Source organism: Aethina tumida, chromosome 1 (genome assembly GCF_024364675.1).
Source record: "Aethina tumida isolate Nest 87 chromosome 1, icAetTumi1.1, whole genome shotgun sequence".
Taxonomy (NCBI): Eukaryota; Metazoa; Arthropoda; class Insecta; order Coleoptera; family Nitidulidae; genus Aethina; species Aethina tumida.
The window spans coordinates 4,424,972-4,450,215 of NC_065435.1; the positions used below are offsets into that span (position 1 = coordinate 4,424,972).

A 25,244-nucleotide genomic window follows, 5' to 3' on the forward strand; every position below is an offset into this window, starting at 1 on the left:
TTAATAAATTCACAAATTTGTTTTGTAACTTTTATAAAGAAACATAATTTAGAAAATAAAATTATAAAAAATTCTATTATACTGTTTTTAATATTTTATTGAAAGAATCAGCAAAAATAGAATATTAAATATGAAATAAAAATACCCCCTTACAAAAACCATTAAAAATATATTTTTAGAGTTTTAATAAATTTTTATACTCTTACACGGAATTTTGTTAGAATTAAATATAACAAATTTGTTTAATAATTTTTATATTTTAATCATTATTTTAAACAATTAGAATTTAAAAAATAAAAATGAAAAATATCTACATTATAGTTTTTAAAAAATTTATTAAAATAAAAGCAAAAACTAAAATTATATGTGAATATATAAATGCCCCCTTCAGCCCCATTATAAAAACCATTAAAACTAACTCATTATTATTATAAATATATTTTTAGAAACTTTAATAAATTCATATACTTACGAGGAATTTTACTAGAATTAAATATAATAAATTTTTCATATTTTTTATAATTTAACCATTTTTTAAACAATTAAAATTTAGACAATAAAAATGAAAAAATTACACGTAAGTATTTTCAAATAATTTAGTGAAATAATCAGCAAAAACAGATTATTAAATGTGAAATATAAGTGACCCCTACAGCCCCCCATTATAAAAACCATTAAAACTAACTCATTATTATTAAAAATATATTTTTAGACACTTTTATAAATTCATACGCTTATAAGGAATCTTACTAGAATTAAATATAATAAATTTGTTTAATAATTTGTATAATTTAACCATTTTTTAAACAATTAAAATTTAAACAATAAAAATGAAAAAAAATTCTACATAAGTGTTTTCAAATAATTTATTGAAATAATCAGCAAAAACAGAATATTAAATGTGAAATATAAGTGACCCCTACAGCCCCCCATTATAAAAACCATTAAAACAAACTCTTTATTATTAAAAATATATTTTTAGAAGCTTTAATAAATTTATACACTTTCAAGGAAATTTACTAGAATTAAATATAATAAATTTGTTTCATAATTTTTATAATTTAACCATTTTTTAAGCAATTAAAATTTAAACAATAAAAATGAAAAATTCTACATAAGTGTTTTCAAATAATTTATTGAAATAATGAGCAAAACAGAATATTAAATGTGAAATATAAGTAACCTATTCAACCCCCCATTATAAAAATTATTAAAATTAAATCATTGTTATTAAGAAATATATTTTTAAAAATTTATTGAAATAATCAGTAATAACAGAATAATAAATGTGAAATAAAAGTGTCCCTTTCAGCCCCCCATTATAAAAATCAATAAAACTAAGTCAATATTGTAAAAAATATTATTTTTAGAAACATATTTACATATTTGCAAGGAATTTTACTAGAATTAAATGTATTAAAACTGCCTTGCATTTAATTAAATGACGCACGTCAAAAAGAACACAACTTATTTAGCTCACACACGGCAGCAAATATAAATATTAACTTGCAAAACACGTCGCTAATAAAAAATAAATAAATATATAAAACGCACACTTGTGGCACATATTCGCAATAACTTTTTAAAAGGTACTAATTAATTTTTTTCAATTAATAAGCCGGCGTTAATGAAAAAATTCATTAGCAACGACTCGATAACGCGAAAGGCAGTTTCTCCCGTTTCATAACCGATCGATGAACGGCTCACCCCCCAAAAGGAAAAAAACAAATAAATAAATCAGAAACAATCACGTCAACAGCACGAAGCAATGAAGAAAAAAAAAAAAATTGGGACTTACTTGGAGTAGTCAGAAGTGTCGCGGCGTTCGCAAGGGGACTGCAGGGCGAAAGGCCTCCGCAGTGAAACTGATTTATGAAAACATGGCGAAAAGTTTATATACTAGTCCCGGCGATCTCTTTGTTAACTAATGTTGATCAAAAAGTAAATACATGTGATGCGCGCTTTAAACGCCACAAACTACTTTATTTAATGTGACAGGACCGGCGCGAAATTCGTGCAATTAAAACGCACCCGCGGACCCGGATGGTCCGGTCGTGGAACACTCCGGTCATTAATCGGGGTGGTGATTAATCGGGGGACCGTTTTACGAGGAAACTCGTGTGCTGAGGCAATGTTGGGCAACCGCGGTTTTCGATTGGCACGGTGAATCATGTTGTCGTGAAGATGGATTTTTAAAAATTTTTGCAATTCAATTCTTCAATTCTTTGGTGCGAACGTCCAGACAAAATTTCCCAACGAGTTGCTTAAATATTACACAAGATTTTAAATTAGATAATTGAAATGGCTTTATTTATCTTTCTTATTTGAAATGAGTATAAAAAGTAAATAAATTATAAAACGTAAATTAAACATTGTTTTCTTTTTACTAGAATTTTTGATTATTTATTGTACTTTCACGTAAGATAATGAAAAATAAAAAAATTCCAAAAAAATTTTTAAAAAAAATTAGAAAATTTGAATATTTATTATAAATTTATTGTGCAAACGAAAAATTTCCAAAAAAAAAAAAATAATATTAAAAAAGATTAGAAAATTTGAATATTTATTATAAATTTATATATGCAAAATAAAATTTTAGAATTTCGGATAATATCATTACATATGTATATTATTCAGACCATACGTATATTACTCACTTAAGAAAAAATTAATATTAAATAAAATTAAATAATTATAAAATTAAACATGCTGTACGATATTCGACTATAATAAAAGAGGGATTTTTAAAAAATATTAAACAAAAAATAATATGGAGTTTTTTATACATCCAACATTAATTAAGAATTAAAAATTAATCCCTCCAGTAGAGATTAGTACAAATTTTATTGTAACGTCTTAATTTTTATTAATATTTATATATGTACGAAAACTAAAAATAAGTTATAAATTTGTCAAAATTAACATTATACAAAACTGAAAAATTATAAAATTAAAGATATTTTAGGAGATCCAATTTTATTTCTGAAATAATATGTTTTATAATTAATTATACTAGTTTAAACTTAAAAGGATTGTTATTTGTTATAACAACATCAAAGTTAGATTGAATGTAGAAATGGAAAAAGAACTTTATAAAATTTATGTTTTTATTTATTAATTTATATAATTAAAAATTATATATATATATATATATATATATATATATATATATATATATATATATATATAATCTCTTAATTCCGAAATAATGGTTTTTAATTGACTATACTAATACAAGCAGATAAGTTTTTAATTTAAAACAGAAACAAGAATATAGTAAAATATTGATGTTGACAAAACAAATTTTAAACATTGTTTTATATCAATATCGAAATAAATATGAAAGGAGAAATAGGCCGTACTTTTGTTAAAAATCCATAAAAAAAACAAAGAATTTTACAGTGTTTATTTTTATTTGTTAATTCATTCAGACTGTAACATCACATAACATTAAAAATTATTAAATAAAGTTAAAAATTTATTAAATTAAAAATAAGGTAGGAGATACAATCTTATTTCTGATATAATATATTTTTAATTGACTACTAAAATAAACAGAAAGGAATGTTTAAAATGAAAAAATAATGCTAAACAAAATAATAATATAGAAATTTTTGAACATTTTTTATATCAACATCAAAATAAGTACAAAAGGGGAAATAGGGAATCACATCCAAAATGAAAAATATGGTAATTTTATAACATGTTTATTTATTAATAAAATACGAAAAATATATAAAAAATGTATCTTATTAACATTTAACATATGTATAAGAATGCAAGTTTAACAATAACTAAGAATATCAAATTAGTTATTATTAAAATAAATATTATAAAATTGTAAAATTATAAAATTAAAAATATTGTAGTAGATTCACGCTTATATCTGAAATATATTTGTTTTAATTTACTACAAATAAAACAAAAAATGAATTTTAAAATGAAAATGAATAGTAAGCAAAGAAATAATAGAAAACATTTTTTTACAATTTTATTAAGTTTAACAAGAACTATGAATGTCAAATTAGTCATAAATTTACTAAAATTATAAATATTTTAAAAAATTCACCTTTATTTCTGAAATAAAATGTTTTTATTGACTATTAATAAAAACAAGAAACTAAACTCGAGAAGAATTTTATAAAATGTATGTTTTTTATTTATTAATCTATATACGAGAAATTTGTAAAAAAATTATTCTTTATTCTTATTAACATTTAATATATGTATAATAATTTAGTAAGTTCAACAAGAACTAAGAATATCAAATTAGTTAGAAATTCATTAAAATTGATATTATATAAAATTGAAAAATAATAAAATTAAAAATATAGTAGAAGATTCATCTTTACTTCTGAAATAAAATGTTTTTTAATTGGCTACTAATAAAAACAAAAAATGAATTTTAAAATGAAACAAAAAATAATATAGAAAACATTCTTTTAATACTAAAATCAAAATAAGAATGTTAAAAAACGTTAAAACAAATTACAAAATATATATATATATAATTTTTATTTATTAGTACATATACGAGAAATGAGTAAAAATTTTATTGCTTATTTTTTATTAACATTTAACATATGTCATTAAAAGTTCCACAAGAACTAATAGTATTAAATTAATTAAAAATTATTAAAATTAATAATAAATAAGAATAAAAGGGGAAATAAATATTAAAAACCCTCAAAATCAAAATAAAGAATTCTTGTATTGTTTATTAATTCAAATACGAGAATTTATAAAAAGTTAAATTTACAGAATTAATAATATTGTAGAAGATTCGTCTCAATTTTTGAAATGATATGTTTTTAAATTGACTATACTAATGTAAAATAAAATTTTTAAAATGAAAAATGGAATGGAAAAAAATTATATATTTGTTTTTATGGAATTGTAAAATAATTATATGTATTATATAAAAATAAAAAAAAATTTGTTATTTATTTTTAACACATTTAACATTTGTACAAGAACTTTAATTCGATGAATTGTTTTACAAGAAGTAAGTTAGTAATAGTTAGATATTCATTCACAATAATATTAAATAAGATTAAAAAGTTATTCAGTTAATAATATTGTACGAGATCCTCATATATATATATATATATATATATATATAGGTTATAAAAAGATTTTTTATATGAAAAATGAATGAAGAAAAATTTATATGTTTGTTTTTTATCATATTTAATTTTATATTTTATATTTTATCAATAATTTTTAATGAAAATTAAATAATTAACACTTTTAACAAATTATTAACATATATTATTTTTAAATATAAATTTTAATTCAAATAATTTTTAAATAAACTAAAGTTTGCTGTTTAAAAATATCCATAACACCTTATTATATAATAGTTAAATATTAAAACATGAAATTTAAGCTCAGTCTTATATATATATATATATATATATATACCTACCTATATATATATATATATATATATATATATATATAGGTTATAAAAAGATTTTTTATATGAAAAATGAATGAAGAAAAATTTATATGTTTGTTTTTTATCATATTTAATTTTATATATTATATTTTATCAATAATTTTTAATGAAAATTAAATAATTAACACTTTTAACAAATTATTAACATATATTATTTTTAAATATAAATTTTAATTCACTTAAAATAAAATTTACGTCCTGTTAAAAACTCAAAGAATAAAACAAAATATACTTACTTATAATAGACTGATTGAATTTATAGATAACAACAGTGTGTTACTTATAGAAAAATAAGAAAAATATTTATAAATTATTTAACACCAACAATAACTACACATAATATGGCATCAAACAAACGTATCGTCAATTTTTATATTGCGATTATAAACGTCTAGACCTGCTAATCATTCACAAATTAAAACTTCTATGACAAATATACTTTTTTTCTAATTAACAAAAGCGAATAATTTAATTGTATTTTATCATTGTTGCTTGTAGTTTTGCCGAAAATTGTTTATGCGGTGTTTGCTTCAAATGTTTGTCAAGGAATTGCAGTTATGATGCATTTTTACAATGTGTATTTTTTAATAATGATTCATGTCCGTCGTTTACGTGTATTAAGTAATTTAATGTAATAGACGGAAAATTAGCCCCATAAAAAATATTATTTTAAATATAAATAAAATTAATAATCGAAACGAATGACAAAAATAAATGTTTTTATTATGTCTGTGGCGATCTAAAATTTGTTTCAACCCATCCAAAAACTAATTACGTAGCCTCGACCCAGAAATACGAAAAAAAAATTGATAAGCCAAAATACTCGTTTCGACCTCGGAATAGAGTAATTTGTTGAGTTATCAGTGTCGAGTCCAGTCCTGTAAATATTAATTAGGAATTTCATTTCTTACTTCGGCACATTTAATAGTTGATTACATAATTGAAACGCAGCTACGCCCAACAATCAACAAATTCGTTCGGTCCGGCAATGGGCGACGAAACAGAAATGCACTTTTCGACACGCCGTCTCTGAGGATCGCTGCCAGTGTTTTACTGCTTCGTTAAATTCGCAAATAATTAGCGCCGTTTTTGAATAATTTATAAAGTAATTAAAGAAAAATTATGCGATACGTACATTATTCGCTGCAATAAATGCAAATTAAAAGACAAGGAATAAAAGTCGTTTATTTATCAATTTGATACGGTAATTGTATTTATTAAGACGCAATTTTCGACTGTTAAAATACAATACAAATATTTAATTTACTTTTAAATAATCTGATAAACTTTTCCTTGGTGAATTCACTATTTGTTCTTTCAATTTTGTAACTTTACACGATTTAATGTAACACCAGTTATTTTAAACGTTGAAGTACGTTTAGTATAAACATTTTTCTAAGCCTAGACGTTTGTTTATTATAAAAATTACATAGTTACAATCACAGGCAAATGGATTAAACGAATTTAAAGGTTAAACGTCCACATTTATTTCTGAACACTTGCAGCAACGTAACTTCTGGTAGATTTTAGGGATGTTAACTGTTATAAATATATTGCACTAGAAACAGTCTTATTGTGGAAGTTAATACTTAATATTATTGTTGTTTCTGTGTGATTTACCTCTGTGGTTCTTGATTTATTTAATTTAATGGACATTTTAACGTTTTTGATTAAGAAATGGTGCAATCAAACGGTATATTGCTTGCAGATTTACTTCGCAGGAACAAAAATCAGTTAAAAGCAACAGAAACATTTACAGTGCATTTGGAGAAAATGTTGTAAATGATGGAGTCGTCTCATTTTGGTTTCGTCGGCTTAAAAGTGGCAATGAACGCATTGAAGATGAACAACATCAAGGTCGTCCTGTAACCTGTACCATCAAAGAAATTAAGCAGTATCTCGTGCTAAATCCTCGTGGAACATGTTTGGAAATAGGCCAGTCATTAAACTGCGATGAATGTGGCATTATAGAGAGGTTTTAAGCAATGAATCATTAAAAAGTGGACAAATTGATCCACATAAACTGTGAGAATAATGATAATAGGGGTTTCACAAGTGGCAATTTTCTTCTCTTTTATTGATTGTATTGTTAAATGTGGCACTTTGGGTTGATTATATCAATTCTCGCTGGGTTGAAGCTGGTAAATCTGCTGAAACTTTGATGTCTCTTTAATGGACTGTGCAATTTTACATACAGTGGAAGAAAATATGAGATATTTTTAAAAATTGAATTTTTATTCTTTGGAATCTGTTGTAATGGTGTTAAACAAATTCGCTAGTTATTGCCACTCATTGTTTTTTGTTAGGTCTTTATCGTTTTACGTTTTATGACTGAAAGTATGGAATATAATATATTTGCGGTCAGTTGTACTTAAATCCTTAACATTTTCAGTCGTTTCAACGTAGTAATGCCTAAACACATTTACTTTTCACTTCAATTTAGGAAAAGAGTTGTTGAACTTTGTGAAAGTGGCCCAACGCAATGAGATGTGGGAAAAACATTAAATATTATTCTGTTTCGAAGATTTTGTATAAATTCTCTCACTCAAGACGGTGAACACTGTCCTTTGGAGTGACAAAAGTAAATTTAATTTGTTTGGGTCGGATATGTCTCAATGTGACAATTATTTATTTTGCCACTGCCTCTTTAATAATTGAATACCTTAAGAAGGTAAATTTATTTTTCCAAAACCAATATTAAAGTTATCTTTTATCTCCAGAATAAATTAAGCACTGAATTATGATAAACAAGTACCAAAATATTCTTTAATATACCAAATTTGTATAGTGAAAGTGAAACGTCAGTTTACTTTGCTCTCAATTTGTTTTTTTAATTACTAATACATATTTTATTTAAATAAAATTCATTGTTTCAGAAAAAATCAACAACAAAAGCCATAAATTGAGGATCTCATACGTCATATATGTCATACATGATTATTATGGTAAATATCATTTTATCAGTCTAGAAGGACAATCTCGGTCGTATTTGGTTAGTTTGTTATTTTAATATTATGTTGGATTGCTTTAGCTTTAACATTATTTATACAAGTATTAAGTTTCTGCTACCGTTCGAAAAACAGATCATGATAAAATATATGATTTTACACAATTTTCAGATATACCAAAAACACAGTTATATTTTTAGAATTGCGTGTCACAAGAATTGAATTAAAGTCTGGATAGGTCTAAGAATTTATTCAAATTAATAGCGCTATTTTGCCACTCCTATTCATGTTTAAGGTTAATATTTTTATTACATCGCTTTTGTTTTCATACTAGAATATTTTACATAATTAATACTTATATGCGTATATTTTAAATAAAACTATGTTATGTTTCTTCATCTATTAATCAAATTAAATGTTTCAACACTATATCAGTACTATAATAAATAATTATTAAGTCAATAATTTAAATATTATTTTATAAATTAATATAAGTTAAATTAATTATTGTAAAATTACAACATATAATGTACTCATGATTTTTTATAGGTTGTTTCAACCGACAAGCAAAACAAAACAAAATAAATAATTATAAGTTAAGTTTAACCATTGTAAAAATACAATAAAAAAATAAAACAACGATAAAACCAGAATTTTAAATTTTAAAACACAACTTCATACTTGTATCGCCATCTGTCAGTCACATGCCAATCATAACGGAATTTTCAGACGTATTCTGTAAATTCACGTAGCGCTCTTGTAAGAATTAAAATTAAATACTCACGCAAGTTTCAGGATTAATTTACAATCAAATATAACTAATAAACTAATATCTTGTAGTATATCTGGATATAAGGAATCACTAGTGGGCACGCCGTCGAATTTAAATATACTTAATTGGTTACTTGAGACGTTGTTACATTTATGTTATCGCTTATTTTATGGAATAAAGATTATTAAATCTAATAACCATGATATACATACACAATTTATTGGCAGTAATTTGTTACCCGTGCAAACGCTTCGCCAGTGCAGCCAACATTTTTATTTTTTAGGTTATGTTATTTCGTATATGTATTCTGCATAAGAATATGAACAAACTTAGTCTTTAGGTTGGTAATTCTGGATGATATCAAAATACTATAAAATTTGTGATCTATACAACTTTGTGACCAATTTATTCATTACACGCAGTAATAAATTGAAATTCTCAAAAACAACAATAAAATAACGTAAGAAACACAATTATTATTTATATAAAGGTGCACAACCATATTTAGATTTTCGTATTACATTTAATTGCCATTTAATTCAGTCTAATGCAACACAAGTTGATCAAATTCATCAAAAACTTCCTTAAGACAAGCTTCTTTAATTAATAAAAAGAGTATTCTACAGACCACATAAGCAAATTGTTAAATTAAGTTCCACCTCGTCCACTATATAGTTTAGATATTTCCCCATTTGCCTATTATTTATTTTTGTTACTACCAAATTTTGTATATAATGAAAAGGAAAAGCAAACATATAAGTTAATCCGCTTTATTTCATTATTTCTAATATTTTATTATATACTAACATATTTTCAAATTTTTGATCTTTAAATTGTTGTTAAATCAAAATATTGTATTATATATTAACTATAGATTATATGTTGATTTATCAAAACTTAATTATTTTATTAAAAACAGTTCTACAATTATTGAATTAGAATTTTTATGATTGGTTTATTTTCTTCATATTTATACAAATTATTTATAAAAATTAACTAAGTTAATAAAATAATTTAAGTTTAATGATACTTCTGAAAATTGTATGAATATGAAAAAAATGTATAAATACATAAATATTGTAACTCAATTATTTAAAACTTTTTTTATAAGATAATTAAATTAAAAAATTAATTTTAAGCATTTTAGATTAAAACCATGAATTTAATATCTTTACACTGAAAGAAATTAAATTAATTTTTGTTATAAAATTATAATTAAAACAAATTTTTATTTACATTAAACTATATTTATTACTTGATTTAAAAAAAAAAAACACAAAACAAATGTTAATTTACTTGTATACACTTGTATATTTTGTTAATTCCAATAGTTAAATAAATAAATAAAGATGGATTGTTTTATTAAGAAATTATAAATACAGAACAAATTTTTAAATACTATCGTATTTTACTTTATTTTCAAATTGTTGTATTTTTTACACTCATTCAATTTCGGATTCAAATATATTTTATTTAAAATTTGTCTATTAGAACCACATTATTTTTATTAAACTTTCACAATACATATTAGTTGTAATCATTAATTATTTTTTTAACATCAGTTTAATTAATATAAAATCTGACATTTCAATGGAAAAATTGCATTTCATTGAAAATGCTGATTGAAAATGTGAATCAATTCAGTCGTTTATCGAAACGTGTGTCGACCGGTATTAAATCAGGTGGTGGATCACGTTTGCCTCACCCTTAAATAAATACGGTGGTGCGGTTCGACTTAGTATGCTGTTAATTAGTGTAGTGATTAGTATCCTATTTATTGTATTGTATTGTACATACTGTCACAAGGTAGGTTCTTAGCTCTACAGAAATATATCACAATAATTTCATAATTTTAATTCAAATATTTTAAATATTTTCTTGTTAGATTAATTTTTAAAACTGTGTTTTAAATCACTGAATACAGTAACATTTGATTAAAAATAAATTAATTTCTAATTATAATTATATATCTATTACTTTTTAATCTAATCTAATTTACTATAAAATTGGTCCATAATCAACGATAATTATATTGACAGGTGATTGACAGTATGCAATATGTCAACAGGAATTTGTTGCCACTGTTCCTGTATGGTTTGAAGAAATTCTTATTTGCTTGTCCCTATACTGAAAACGATCCATTTTACCCTCCACTTGAATCAAGGATTCAACTTTGGATTTCCAAAAATGTTTTCCATTGTTTATAAACATCTAATGAATAGGTGAATCACCCTGTATATAGATGCATATCAATTGTCATTGTTTATTGAAACCTTGGAAACTAAATAACGAATAAGGTGAAGCACCCTGTATAAAAATACACATACATAGATTGTCATTCATTGAAACTATAAACAACTAATGAATAAGTTAGGCGGATCACCCTGTATATAAATGGACATCAATTGTCATTGTTTATTGAAATCTTGGAAACTAAATAACGAATAAGGTGAAGCACCCTGTATAAAAATACACATACATAGATTGTCATTTATTGAAACTATAACCAACTAATGAATAAGCTAGGCGGATCACCCTGTATATAAACGCATGTCTATTGTCATTGTTTATTGAATCCTTGGAAATTAAATGACCAATAAGATGAATCACCCTGTATATAAACATCTATCGATTGTCATTGTTTATTGAAACCTTGGAAACAAAATAACTATCTTCTTAGGGGTAAGTCGAAAACGTATTAACCACAAATGTCAAAAATTTTTTCGTGAACACAAATTAAGTCATAAATAGTTTAATACAGAGCAAATTAACCAAAAATTTTTTTTGTATCAATCAAGGTAAGTTGCACATATTATTAACCTTTAGTTTATAATGAATTTCGTTCAAATAAACCCGTAAATTGCATTTACACAACTTTGACAGAGAAATAGGTTATAATCAGTGTCTGTCGGTTGTTGTATTTACAAGCGCCTCGAGTTCAAATAGCGCGGGCAATTGGATGTGCGAGCCGGAGGCGCACGGGAATTTCCCAATACAGTCTCACATCTGCACAGCCCGTCGAGTTTCTGATTTGACAGAGGATACGTCAAAGTCTCAGTTGGTAGTATAACATGTACCAGCGCTCTGTGTAGCTCAGTATTTATGTACTGTTTTGTTCTTCACAGTCTATATTTAAATACCAATCTCGAAGTTAATACTTAATTAAAACGAGGTATTAATTTAGAAACAATGGACTCTGAGGAAGAAACGTACGACGATGTGGATTCAGGCAACGAATCGAGTGGCGACGACGTCGATTTTGCCATGGAAGTCGAAGTCACTCACAGAGATAAACAAACAGACTCCGATGATTATCCGTACGAAGTATTCAGCACCGAAGAAATAGTCCAACACATGGTCGATTCCATTAAAGACGTGAACTCCGTAGTTGAGGCAAGTTCTTGTTGACTGTTCGAGCCACAACAAAGGAACCACTTGAATTATTAACTAAATTCGCTGTTTTCCAACAGATTCCGACCACCACCACTAGGATACTGTTGAATTACTTCCGCTGGGACAAGGAAAAACTGATGGAGAGGTTCTATGATCCGGATCAGGACCAAGATCAACTTTTCTCTGAGGCTCGAGTAGTTAATCCCTTCAAACAGTTAGCTATTAGCAATAAAACTAAGGTCAGTTTTTCCTGGTTGTTCTGTTTAATTTTTGATCATTGTTGACAATGATTCATCCAATTATTTACTCTTTATGAACTTGTGATAAGGCAGGTGCTAATTTTCATTTCACTTGTATTAACAAGCAGAAAAATAACTTGATACACATCATAAAACACCAATAATTGAAACATATTTAAGGCAGTTGCAGTTTTTAAAATGTTAAGTTTTAATTGTGTTTGTCAGTGACCCTGAAATGACTCTTGTGGGTTTGGTTTGCATTTGATGGGACTAAATTGATTTGTTTTATGGTTGTTTAACAAATTTAATTGTGACTAACTCCTTGGAAAATAGATGAACTGTTTCTGCCTAAAGCTTTCTAAAATCAATCTGATGTTCTCACTGTGTTAATTACAATAATTATTTGATGGTTTTTATTATGATTTATTGTTTATCTTTAATCTTACATCAAGCACTTAAATTTATTTGAAAATAGTAATTTAATAATGGGGTCATGCACTTTACTTATAACCCTTCTTCAGCCTCTGAATAATATGTCACATAATTTATATAATGTCTGCTACAGGTCTTTTTTAAATATTTCAAAGTGATTTACAAATAACTTAGGGGGTTCTGCATCTTTACATACAATATTAAGTAAACAATATTACATAAAATGATAATAAGATGATGTCATTTAAACATAAATAAATACATGGTATGATTTTTTTATTTTTTGAGAATAATCTAATAACTTGGGGAATAAATATTTTTATAAATAAATCAGAATTAATATGAAATTGTCGTAAATTTGAAATAAGCAGTTCATTTTTATATCTTCAGTTACTTACATATTGCATAGCTGTCTTGTGCCTGTGTTGTTTCTTATATATTACATATTCTTAAAAATACTTACATAAATTGCTTAAGAATAGTAATTCAGTGAGAAAAAATCGAGAGTTCAATTTCAGTTATTACACTTATCTTCAGCAACTATTCGTAGTACTTTTCATTCAACATGGAACGAATGGGCTGATTTTCATAGTACAATTTGAAATGTTCATGGTTTAATGATGTACCACAATCAGAGAGAGTTTGTTTTTGTGCTTCTTAATGTTAAGAACATAAAGTAATGTCGCTTTTATACATTAAATTCAAACGAATAAATTTTTAGTTTTCTTTTTTAATCAATAATATAATCACCCACGTAATCAACAACCTTTTGCCATCTAAAATGCAAGTTTTCAATCCAGGACTGATAAAAATCAATTGGTTTTTGAGTAAAACATCACGAGATGGTATTTTGGACATCATCTAAATTTTGCCACAAAGAAAATGTTATGGACGTTTGAATAAATGGAAACCCGAAGGTGAAATATCGGGTGAGGATGGTGGGTGAGGCAATACCTCCACCAAACTGACAGAAACGCCTTTTTGAGATGTAAACTAGTACGTGATGATTCATTTTGGGTTTGGATTGTCATATAGGACCCTCTTTTTATATCCAATGATCAAACGATCATGCAACGGTTTTGTATGGCGCCGTTGAAGCAATATGTTGTATGAGATGGCTTTGTTCTCTTCGAATTGATTATACGGGACCCAAACACCTGCTCTGCTCATTTTTATAACATGTAAATTCCCCTGGATGGCCGACTACGGTTGGTTAAGGGTGTTTAACAGTTGTTCAATTGTTTGACATGGATTTGCTTCCACTTCTGCCCTTAGCATGTCGTTGCCTAATGTCACTGGTCTTCCTGATCTGATAGGAGTCAGAGAGTTCAAAATTACCGGACCTGAACTTTGAAAACCATCTCAGGCATTTATTTAGAAGTGAACAAGTGACAAAAACCTTTAAATGACTTTGGCTCTTCATAACAATCACATATCGACATACACAGAAACGACATTACTTTCTGGTCGCTCTATTGTTATATTTCCTTTAGATCAAACAAATTAGATTAATAAACGTCTTAATATTTATTACTACAATGAGTCCCATCCATAAGTTCATTCAAGTGCATTTTGCAGATTGAGAAGAAGTCAAACAATGCCACAGAGGAATGCGAGATCTGTTTTATGGTGTTGCCATATTCGGTGAGTGCAATTTTCATATTACGTTCAAAATTCTAATGTGATGCATAAAATTGCATTGTCTTGTATTAAATTGATCCACTACATTTAATTAAAGTGGTATTGAAATTGCTGCTTCGATGTTAATTAATTATTGTTTGTTGTACAATGACTTGTGAAAATAATATATTAATTTAAACGATAGCATATGACTGGGTTGGAGTGCGGCCACAGGTTCTGTACTCATTGCTGGGGTGAATATCTAACTACGAAAATAATGGAGGAGGGAATGGGACAAACTATCGCTTGCGCAGCTCACGGTTGTAACATATTGGTAGACGATGCGAGTGTCATGAGACTAGTCCGCGACTCCAAGGTCCGACTGAAGTACCAGCACTTAATCACCAACAGCTTCGTCGAGGTAATTTGTTGCTCAGTTTTGTTTTTCGGCGTTTCCTATCGGTTGTGTTGCAGTGCAACCGTCTGCTGAGATGGTGCCCGTCGCCGGACTGCAGCATGGCCATCAAGGTGCAATACGTCGAGCCGCACCGCGTCACCTGCAAGTGCAATCACACGTTCTGCTTCGCCTGCGGCGAGAACTGGCACGATCCGGTCAAGTGTCATCTGCTCAAGATGTGGATCAAGAAGTGCGACGACGATTCGGAGACCAGTAACTGGATAGCGGCCAACACCAAAGAGTGTCCACGGTGCAACGTGACGATTGAGAAGGACGGCGGCTGCAATCACATGGTGTGCAAGAACCAGAACTGCAAGGCCGACTTTTGCTGGGTGTGTCTGGGACCCTGGGAGCCGCACGGCAGCTCGTGGTACAACTGCAACAGGTAATGGTCCATGTCGCTTGTTGGTGTGATGTTTTGTTGTTTTTTGAAGCTATCCCAGTAGACGTAGAGTGTAACACCATGGTCAAAGAAAAGATGTACTTGTGGGCAAATATTCCTGTGTATAGAAGTGAGAAATAAACTCATGTTCATTCATTGAAAAAAGTATGTACAAGTCGCATTTCTTTTGGAATTTTTTAACCAGAAATTCCTTTGAAAAAATAATAATTTATTTAGTAAAAATATATACGATTACATAAAATTTAGTACATTATATGCCCTTCATCGGTATCAATGACTTAACACCTCCTCTACTTACGTTCTATGAGAGTCTTTAATTCTTCTTGGAGCATATCCAAGGTTTGCAAGGATATTAGGGCGAGGTTGAAGATTTGAAAGTTTTTAGTATATCTCATGCTAGGATTTAAGTCAAGATACCTTGAGGGAAGTTGTAAGGTCTCACAACCCAGCTTTTCTAGTTGTTCAAGCATAATTTTGTGCCTTGACATCAATTCAATTCTTATTATATAAAATATATTTTTTTGTAACATATCTATAGTTGTTCAGGCTAATTGTTTGTTGGGATTATTTCCTGACAGAGGCTAGCATCTTCAGAGGTCTGATTTGGTCCCTGTCACTTTGACATCTGATTGACAACTAAATGACAACTTAGACAACTGATCTAGAAATTTCGTTCTCTTTGAACAACTATAGATATGGAAACAATCATCACGGTCTTGGAAATGCTGAATTATAATTTTTCTTACAGTTTCACTTCGTTCAATGATTAAATAATTATAATAAGCAAAAGACTGATATGTGTCCAATATTTCACAATAAGTACTCTCATGTTTTACACATATTTTAAAGTATTAATCACTGTTCAGATTATGTAGTAGTTGATTTTGGTTGTTGTCCAGATATATTGGACCAAAAATTGAGCTTCTAATTGTTGGATATGTGTGCAGTCCTCTATTCTACAGCAAGTTCAGAGGATGAGATTGTACTGTACAATTTCCTTCATCAAGAACCTAGAGATGTAGAGTGGACTCCAGATAACCAACCTTAATATCCGTTGCCACTTTATACCATACATGATACATGAAATTGTTATTCTTGAATAAGATTTGAATCATAATTTAATGAATATACTAATGCAGATCATTATATGACTTGAACAGTTAGTTTGAGCATTCATATATTGGTATCAATTTGTGGTCAATCTATTAGATCACATAATAACAGAAACAGTTAGTTCAGGCTGTCAATGAGATCAAAATTGAGAAAACAACTTTAATTATTTAGTTCAATTATCATCAGTCATCGCAGTTGTTGACATTGATGTCACACAACCTGAATCGTAAAGAACCAGATCAATTTTACCAAGAAGTATCTCAAACTATGCGCATCTAAGGTACACTGACTAAAAGGCTTATGGATAAGCAGTAAGGTCACCAAAAATTCGTTTCTTCATATCTTGTCGCCGCTATATATGTAATATTTGAATATTTGCCCACAGAGTTACGTGAGTAAATTGTCAGACTTAACTTACGTATTCTATGTATCAGATACGATGAGGATGAGGCGAAGGCAGCTCGCGATGCGCAGGAGAGATCGCGGTCGGCGCTCCAAAGATATCTTTTCTATTGCAACCGCTACATGAATCACATGGCGTCGTTAAAGTTCGAACACAAGTTGTACGCGTCGGTCAAGGAGAAAATGGAGGAGATGCAGCAGCACAACATGAGCTGGATCGAGGTCCAGTTCTTGAAACGGGCAGTCGATATATTGTGTCAGTGTAGGCAGACACTGATGTACACGTACGTGTTTGCCTACTACTTGATGAAGAATAACCAGTCTGTGATTTTCGAAGAGAACCAAAAGGATTTAGAAAGTGCTACTGAGACTCTGTCTGAATACTTGGAGAGGGATATTACGTCTGAAAATCTTGCGGATATTAAACAAAAAGTACAGGACAAATACAGGTAATTACCGGACATTTCTGGTTTAATTTTTTGATGTAATTAAATGGGTAATTATAATTGTACGTTTTGTTTTGTAGGTATTGTGAGGGTAGAAGAAAGGTGCTTTTGGAGCACGTACATGAGGGATATGAGAAGGAATGGTGGGACTACAATGTTTGGGCTTAATTGTCTACTCTGTAACTAGAACAGTTTAGTATTTATAGAATATGATAAATACCTAGTTACCTCATTACAAGTCGGAATCTCACTCTCAAATCCGTACTTACGTGTAATATTTATTTTATTTTTTTCGGTCTACGTACAATATCCTATCGATAATGTACACGATGGAGCATTCTTGATGAGTTTGGTGTCCTAAATGGAACTTAAAGTTCTAGATAGTTGTATTAATCGGAAATTTAGAGTTTTTAAACACCCTCTGTAAATGCATTGCATTGAAAATGGCCCACCCATAATATTATTTCGAAGAGTTAGCCTATAAATAATTGGTAGAACGCATCATGGTAAACATTATCTATCAAATAGTATAAATATCAAGTATGTGTTTTACTCAAAGTATATATTTCTTCAGCAATGTGATACTATTTAACAAATTGTTACCCTAAATTATTTAATTATCACATATTTATAAAAAAATTGTTGTTTTAAAAATAGGATATATTAAGAATGATGTTCTTATTGTTACAAATTGTTTGTAAAACAGAAACCAACTTCTGGCATACTCACTATACAATATTTATATTCTTTTACTTATACACATTATTATACCTTTTATTGTCATGACATGACCATTTTCAATTTAATAACAACTCCGTTTTATATTCTTTATACAAAATACATATCTATTCTATATTGTAATATTATTTTTGACATAAATATAAAATTTTAAATTATTGACGTTTTCTCAAATAACCAAACCAAATCTAAGTCTAGAACTGTGTAAAAACATTTTAAGCCGGCTTTTGGCGGTGACCTAAAGCTTCATAGCCCCATCGAAGTGTAACATGAGTGAGATGAATCTTATGTGATACATCCCACCTTTTTGTTAAATTATTTCTGTGTGATATATTAGGAACATCATGCATATTGTAAAATTAATTTTTCGCGCATACAGCTCTTCAAATCTTATTTCTGTCCAGCAACAGCATTTAACTGATCATTATTCTTGTAGATCGAAATAATGTTTGTTGAGAATAATTTCTGCACACTAATTTATTTGATTTATCAAAAGTTTCACTACATTTCAGTTATGTGGAAGATTGACGTCTCCAGCATTCGATTAACTGGCTTTTTCTGAAAAATTGTAATATCATTTTGGTTTAACGGTAAATATATGTTCTTTTATTTTCGCTATTTTGTAAATAATTCACTTAAATTATAGTTTATTACTACTATAGATATATTAATAAAAAAGATGACGTAGATGTTCTTTTATTTAATAAATCCGTGTCCCTATAATAAATACAGTGATGACCACATTGCTATTAATATTAATTAGCAAGTGTGCACCCCTAATTAAATGCAATCAAAATAATTTATACTTAAATTATATCTTAAAGTAAATGCACAACGTGGCTGGTCACAGAAATAGCCTATATATATTAGCAAATTACTAACCCAAAATAAAATCAATTTATTTGATAATGCACTTACTGTGCTCTCTTCCTGATAACCGTTGTATTGATCCCACTCGGGTGTTTCCGGAGTTGATCCACAATCTATGGGATTCCCCGATATACTTAAGGTGCAGGCATCACGCAGAAGAAAGGAGATACATTGTTAAGAGAAAAAATATATATTTATTAAATAATTTATACAAACATATTGTTAATATTTTGTTGGATACCCATTATATTTATATACAGTACGAAAAGAGTTTGATCCATCTGAATCCTGAAGGAGACAGTAAGTCTCCCCCTATGGGGGAGACTTCTGCTGTGTCTGTCGTGCATGATGTCTCTCTCTTAATTCAGACGGGTCAAACTGTATAATAATAATGTAAATGGCGAGATATAGATTCAATGAGATATTGGGAAAGTATCTTGAGTTTTCATCGACGTCACCAATATTTAGTTATTGGTCTTTCATGTTAATTATCATTCTTCTTCTCAGGAGTATTTTTTCCTTCTTGATGATATTGAGGTAATCCTACTAAGAATAAATTGATTTTCAAACCTCGAGTGAAGAGTAAAAAGCCTTATGTTTTTTATGTTAGACACCAGAAAAAGTCAAAACTAAAAAAATATATTTTTGTTCATCCAATATTTCTAGTAATGATAAAAATCAGAGGCTTTTTTAAATAATATCAAATAAATCAATTAAAAAAATCTGATAAATAGATTTTATTTATCTTAAAGTACAAAGTAATAAAAAATAGTGGAAATCAAAAATAAAATTTCTTAAACTGTACTGTTTGGCCTGGAATTTTAAACAGGATTTGCATAAAAAACTAATATCGCATTCATTACGACCCTTTTAACCTTCGCGTTTTTCCATATTTGTCTACGTGCCCAAACAACTTCCATTGGGCCCCTCGTATTCAATGAACTTTAAACCATCGAGCGTCCTTTATTACCTCACAGCGACTGCGTATAATGCCGCCTCTTTTTTTTCGAACCTCACACCTGATCCAAACTTGTTGCGTCAGCTGTCTTTGTTTACTACACTGTTTACTAATATCGTTTATCTTTTGTTAATAATGCATGGTACCGGTCTACGAAAGCCTGTCAAAATTTCGCAGACACTGCGTTATGTTTTGAAGGCTGTAGTTTTTAAGTAGTTGATTTAGTTAAATTAGCTTATAAATTAGATTAATAGTCATCCATACTGAAATGTGATAGTGTTCATCTAATCGCAGATAGTTTCAAACATTTAAGTTCGTCAATCGTAAGTACATTTCCTAACCTATAAGTCACACACAACTCAATTGTTTATTTTGATCAGATTTCCACCATGCGTATCTTACGTTACACCCACAACAGCCCTAGGGCAATGTACAAAATGCTAAAAACTAAAATAATCTCGAACGAATACGGCGAATATCAATTCTTGCAACAAAGCAAAATTCCAACGATGCATTTCCAAGCTTCACTACCCAGATTGCCCATACCCAAGCTCGAACTGACCTGCGAAAGATACTTGGCAGCCCAAAAACCGCTGCTAATCGACGAAGCGTACGGCAAAACCGAATTCAATGTTAAGCAGTTCAAAAAGGACATGGGCAAGTACTTGCAGGAAAAGCTGATCGAATATGACAAAGAAAACAAGTTCACCAGCTACATATCCGAGTATTGGTTCGACATGTATTTGCGCGACAGGAAACCGTTGCCTATTAACTACAACCCCATGTTGGTCGTCCACAATGACCCCAGACCCGAGTACAACAGTCAATTAGTCAGAACCACCAATATGATCATAAGTTCCTTGCGCTTCTACAAGTCGCTTAAGGCCGGCCTGTTGGAGCCTGAAGTCTTCCATTTGAACGCCAAAAAGAGCGACACCGACACGTTCCGCAACGTGTGCAGCTTGTTGCCCGAAACTGTGTCCTGGTACGGTGCCTACTTGATGAAGGCCTACCCCTTGGACATGAGTCAATATCCTAGCCTGTTCAATACTACCAGAATCCCGGAGACTGACAAGGACAGGCTTTTCAATAACCCAGAGGGAAAGCACATCACAGTGCAGCACAAGGGCCACTTCTACGCGTTCAAGGTGTTGTCCAACGACAACGACATCTTGCCCCCGGATCAGATATTGGCCAGATTGAAGTACGTACTGGAGGATACCGTGGAAACATGCGAGTTTCCTGTCGGCATCCTGACAACAATGGAACGAGATCAATGGGCTACAATTAGGCATAATTTAGCTGAGGATGGCAATGATGCTCATTTAAAGTTGATTGATTCTGCTTTGTTCAATGTGTGCTTGGATGACATTGCTGTTGGGGACGATCCTTATTTAGTTGTCAGGAATTTCCTTCATGGTGATGGAACCAATAGGTAAATTGTTTTAGAAATTATCAAATGTCATTACAGAAAACAATAGTTTGATAACTTATTGACAGGAAACTATTGATGTGAACGTAAAAACTTATTAGTAACGTGGGCTATTTTCATATCACTAAGTCAATAGCAATATAATTTTAAAAATATTTTATTTTGTCTTTAAATTTAGTTATTGTATATAGAGTTTAAAAATACTTTTGAAACTTCGAATCCATACAAAAACCAAGGTTAAACAACATTTTAATTTGTTTTAAAATTAAGCAATTATTTTTTAATTTTTATATCCACAGTTTATTAATAATAGAATAATAATTTAAATATTTTTTAATATAATTTAAAAATACTTTAATAAGCCATTTTCATATTAAATCAGTAACAAAATTAATGGAACAATTTAATTCAAAATACACCTTTGAAAGTTTTGAATTTTATTAAATAAACTAAATTTCAAAAATATTCTTTCTTGTCTTTAAATTATATAGAGATAAATCAATTTAAAAATACTTTTGAAAGTTTTAATTAATGATAACAAAAGTCAAGATTAAACAATATTTTAATTTGTTTTTACATTAGGTAATACTTTTGAAATTTTAAATTATAAGACTTTACTGTAATGTAATTCAATAACCAAGTAAAATGGATAAATGGAGTAAATTTAAATTAAAATGTCTGGGATTTATATTCATGATCTATTTGTGCAGATGGTTTGATAAGTCGATCTCATTGCAAGTGAGCAAGGATGGATGCGCCGCTGTCAACTTCGAACATTCCTGGGGAGATGGTGTCGCTGTCCTACGTTACGTCCAGGACATCTACAAGGATTCTTTGGACAATCCTAGGGTCAGCTGCGACACCAAACCGTACGATGACGACATCAAAAACGTTATACGCTTAGGTATAAAAAATCAGCATGATTATATGTAAAATGAGTACATAATCATTGTTTTAGATTTCAATTTAACGGACTCCTGCAAGATGAGTATCGCCCAAGCCAAAGAGGATTATAAGAAGACGACCAAGGCACTGGATATTGATTATTTGATTTTTGATAAGATTGGAAAGAATGCTTGCAAGAAGCAATCTCTTAGTCCTGATGCTGTCATGCAGCTTGGTTTCCAAGTACGTAACGACTTATGAACATAAAGTCGCAGTAATAATTTTATTTTAAACCTTTTAAGGTTGGCTACCATAGATTGACCGGCAAATTCGTGCCCACCTACGAATCCTGCAGCACTGCCGCCTTTAAGCATGGCAGAACTGAGACTGTACGTTCCTGCACTTCTGCCACTAAAGTAAGTTAACTCTCAAATGATTTCCATTTGAAATAAATAAGGTTTGTTTCTTGTCTGAGTAGATACTATTTGCCTAAAAATCTGGCCGAGTACCAGTTGATACAAAAATTTTATTTCTCAGGCGTTCTGTCTGGCCATCAACGGGGAACAAAAGGCCAGCCCCGCCGAACTGGAGGGCTTGATCGCCGAGTGCTCGAGGGTGCATAGCCAGCTAACCAGGGAGGCCGCAATGGGCCAGGGATTCGACCGTCACCTATTCGCTTTGCGCAAGATCGCCGATCGCAAGAACATCAGATGCAACATTTTTGACGACAAGGATTTCGAATATTTGAACCACATCATCCTTTCTACCAGCACCCTTAATTCACCAGCAGTTTTCGCTGGTGGTTTCGGGCCGGTCGTCAAGGATGGTCTGGGAGTCGGGTATATTATTAAGGATGATTCCCTGGGGGTGTTGGTCACTAGCTATCCTCCCTATCAGAGCGGGTCCGACTTCATTTATTCCTTGCGGGATACTTTCGATGACATTCTGGATGTTATTACTAGGGATTAATTTAACGAAAAAGTATTTTTCTATCTGTATTAAATTTGATGTGTTTCTCCATTTAAATCAATTGCGGTGGGGGAAATTGTTTAAAACGATGTTAAGTCATCAACTCAATTGTATTTATTGCCTTCCAGGTATGTTGTGCCTTTTATTGTAAAATTTAAAGGTGCTTGCAATCAATAAAGTTAATTATTCAAAGTTTACTGAGGTTCATATTGACATGTTTTTATATATTTCTATTTTAAATAAAAAATCCGTTGACAGTTGTTTTATTTTCATTTGATTCCACATGTTTTTCAGGCAATTCAATACTTTTGATATTTTAAATTATATATTTTATGATTAATCACGATACTTAAGGTAAATTAAGAAGTTCCTTCACACTAGTTTTATAACCACATAAATGACCAATGATGGCACATTTAAATATACAGTGTAGCTTATTAGAAAGCAGAACATCCTCATAAAATTTGTCTATCCAATTTTTTTCAATTGTAAGTATATACTTATATACGAAAGCTTCGTTTTTTGGTTTAAAACCAACACATGGTTAATGTTTAAGCATGAAAATTGAAGAAATCAAATATAAACACCCCACTGGATTAAGAAGCCACTGGTATTAAAAAAGAATATTCGAAAAAGACTAAAATTTGCCCAAAAATATATTAATTATTGTCCATAATTTTAGTGAGGAGCAGGATGAAATGATAAACAATACTTTTGTAGTTCTGCAAATAAGTTTTGACCCCACATACAATACAAAAATTTTTAAAAAACCGCAGAAAAAATGTTATGGTTTGGGGTTCCTTTTCTTAGCATGGTATAGAACCATTGAAGAAAATTGTTGGTAAAATGAACCTTTTCATGTACAGACGTATGATGAGAGACGTACTGGAACCATTTACCAATGATAATTTACCAGTTACATGTATTTTGTGCATGATAATGATCCAAAGCATGGTTCCAAGTGGTTCACAATTGATTAAGATAATAATATTGAGCTTCCTGATTCAACTTAAATCCCATATCTAAATCCAATCGAAAAATTATGGAACGACATGAAGTCTCGATTAAAATACCAAAATCCATCAAATTTAGATGAATTGTGTCTATTAATTGAAGAGTCATGGAATTTAATTTGAAAAGACCTTTGCTAATGTCTTGATGAATTTATACCTCGTCGTTTACAGACGGTTATAATTTTTTTAAGTTATATATAAGCTAATTAAAAAATATATATTTTTAAATGTTTTTTTAAAGATTTTATTTAAGTAGAAATAATATAATGAATTATTTTAAATAAATATTTTGATTGCAATTAACTAGCGGTGGGCATTTCCGAATTTATAATAAATAGTAATGTGATATTTTTTGGCCACCACTGTAATTCAATATCAAAATAAAATAGAGTATTTTCAAACTTAAGTAATTAATTAATTTTTTTGATTTAATTATTTTATACTAATTACTTCATTGGTTACGAATATTATTCTTTATATTTCCTATATTATTAATTAATTAATTAATTAATATTTTCAAAATATGTATTAATGCTTGTATTTATATATTATATAAGTCTATTTTATTGTTTTAAAGTGAAACGGGTGTTAATTAAATTATTCTAAAAGTTTTGTTTATATTACCTAATAAGGACCATAGATATATAAATAAAATAATATGACCATAGACAGAAGTAAACGTAGATATTGTAT

At 29.0% G+C, this 25,244-nt stretch overlaps 3 protein-coding genes across 5 annotated transcripts in view; 2 read left to right on the plus strand and 1 right to left on the minus strand.

Annotated features, from left to right (window-relative positions):
• The window catches only part of LOC109609472 (synaptic vesicle glycoprotein 2B), a 37,060-nt gene extending 35,120 nt beyond the window's left edge, over positions 1–1,940 (minus strand). Inside the window, exon 1 of the mRNA XM_020026134.2 lies at positions 1,799–1,940. The gene's annotated coding sequence lies outside the window, so the exon portion shown is untranslated. The remainder of the gene's footprint in view (positions 1–1,798) is intronic.
• A 9,929-nt stretch (positions 1,941–11,869) lies between these two features.
• LOC109609446 (E3 ubiquitin-protein ligase ariadne-1-like) lies at positions 11,870–19,111 on the plus strand. 3 transcript variants are annotated; one of them, XM_049970705.1, is made up of 8 exons: positions 11,870–11,979; positions 12,366–12,574; positions 12,652–12,813; positions 14,824–14,889; positions 15,071–15,286; positions 15,340–15,707; positions 17,273–17,689; positions 17,767–19,111. In XM_049970705.1, exons 2-8 carry the CDS (start codon positions 12,371–12,373, stop codon positions 17,852–17,854), a joined length of 1,521 nt encoding a protein of 506 aa, XP_049826662.1. In that variant the 5' UTR covers positions 11,870–11,979; positions 12,366–12,370; the 3' UTR covers positions 17,855–19,111. The 3 variants fall into 3 exon arrangements, with proteins under 3 accessions (XP_049826662.1, XP_049826663.1, XP_049826661.1); XM_049970706.1 differs by lacking the exon at positions 11,870–11,979 and having other exon boundaries at positions 12,255–12,574; positions 14,833–14,889; XM_049970704.1 differs by lacking the exon at positions 11,870–11,979 and having other exon boundaries at positions 12,256–12,574.
• Positions 19,112–20,391: 1,280 nt separating this feature from the next.
• LOC109609448 (carnitine O-palmitoyltransferase 2, mitochondrial) lies at positions 20,392–23,798 on the plus strand. Its single transcript, XM_020026110.2, has 6 exons — positions 20,392–20,575; positions 20,633–21,687; positions 22,395–22,588; positions 22,643–22,812; positions 22,872–22,985; positions 23,107–23,798. Exons 2-6 carry the CDS (start codon positions 20,642–20,644, stop codon positions 23,536–23,538), a joined length of 1,956 nt encoding a protein of 651 aa, XP_019881669.1. The 5' UTR covers positions 20,392–20,575; positions 20,633–20,641; the 3' UTR covers positions 23,539–23,798.
• Positions 23,799–25,244: the final 1,446 nt, after the last annotated feature.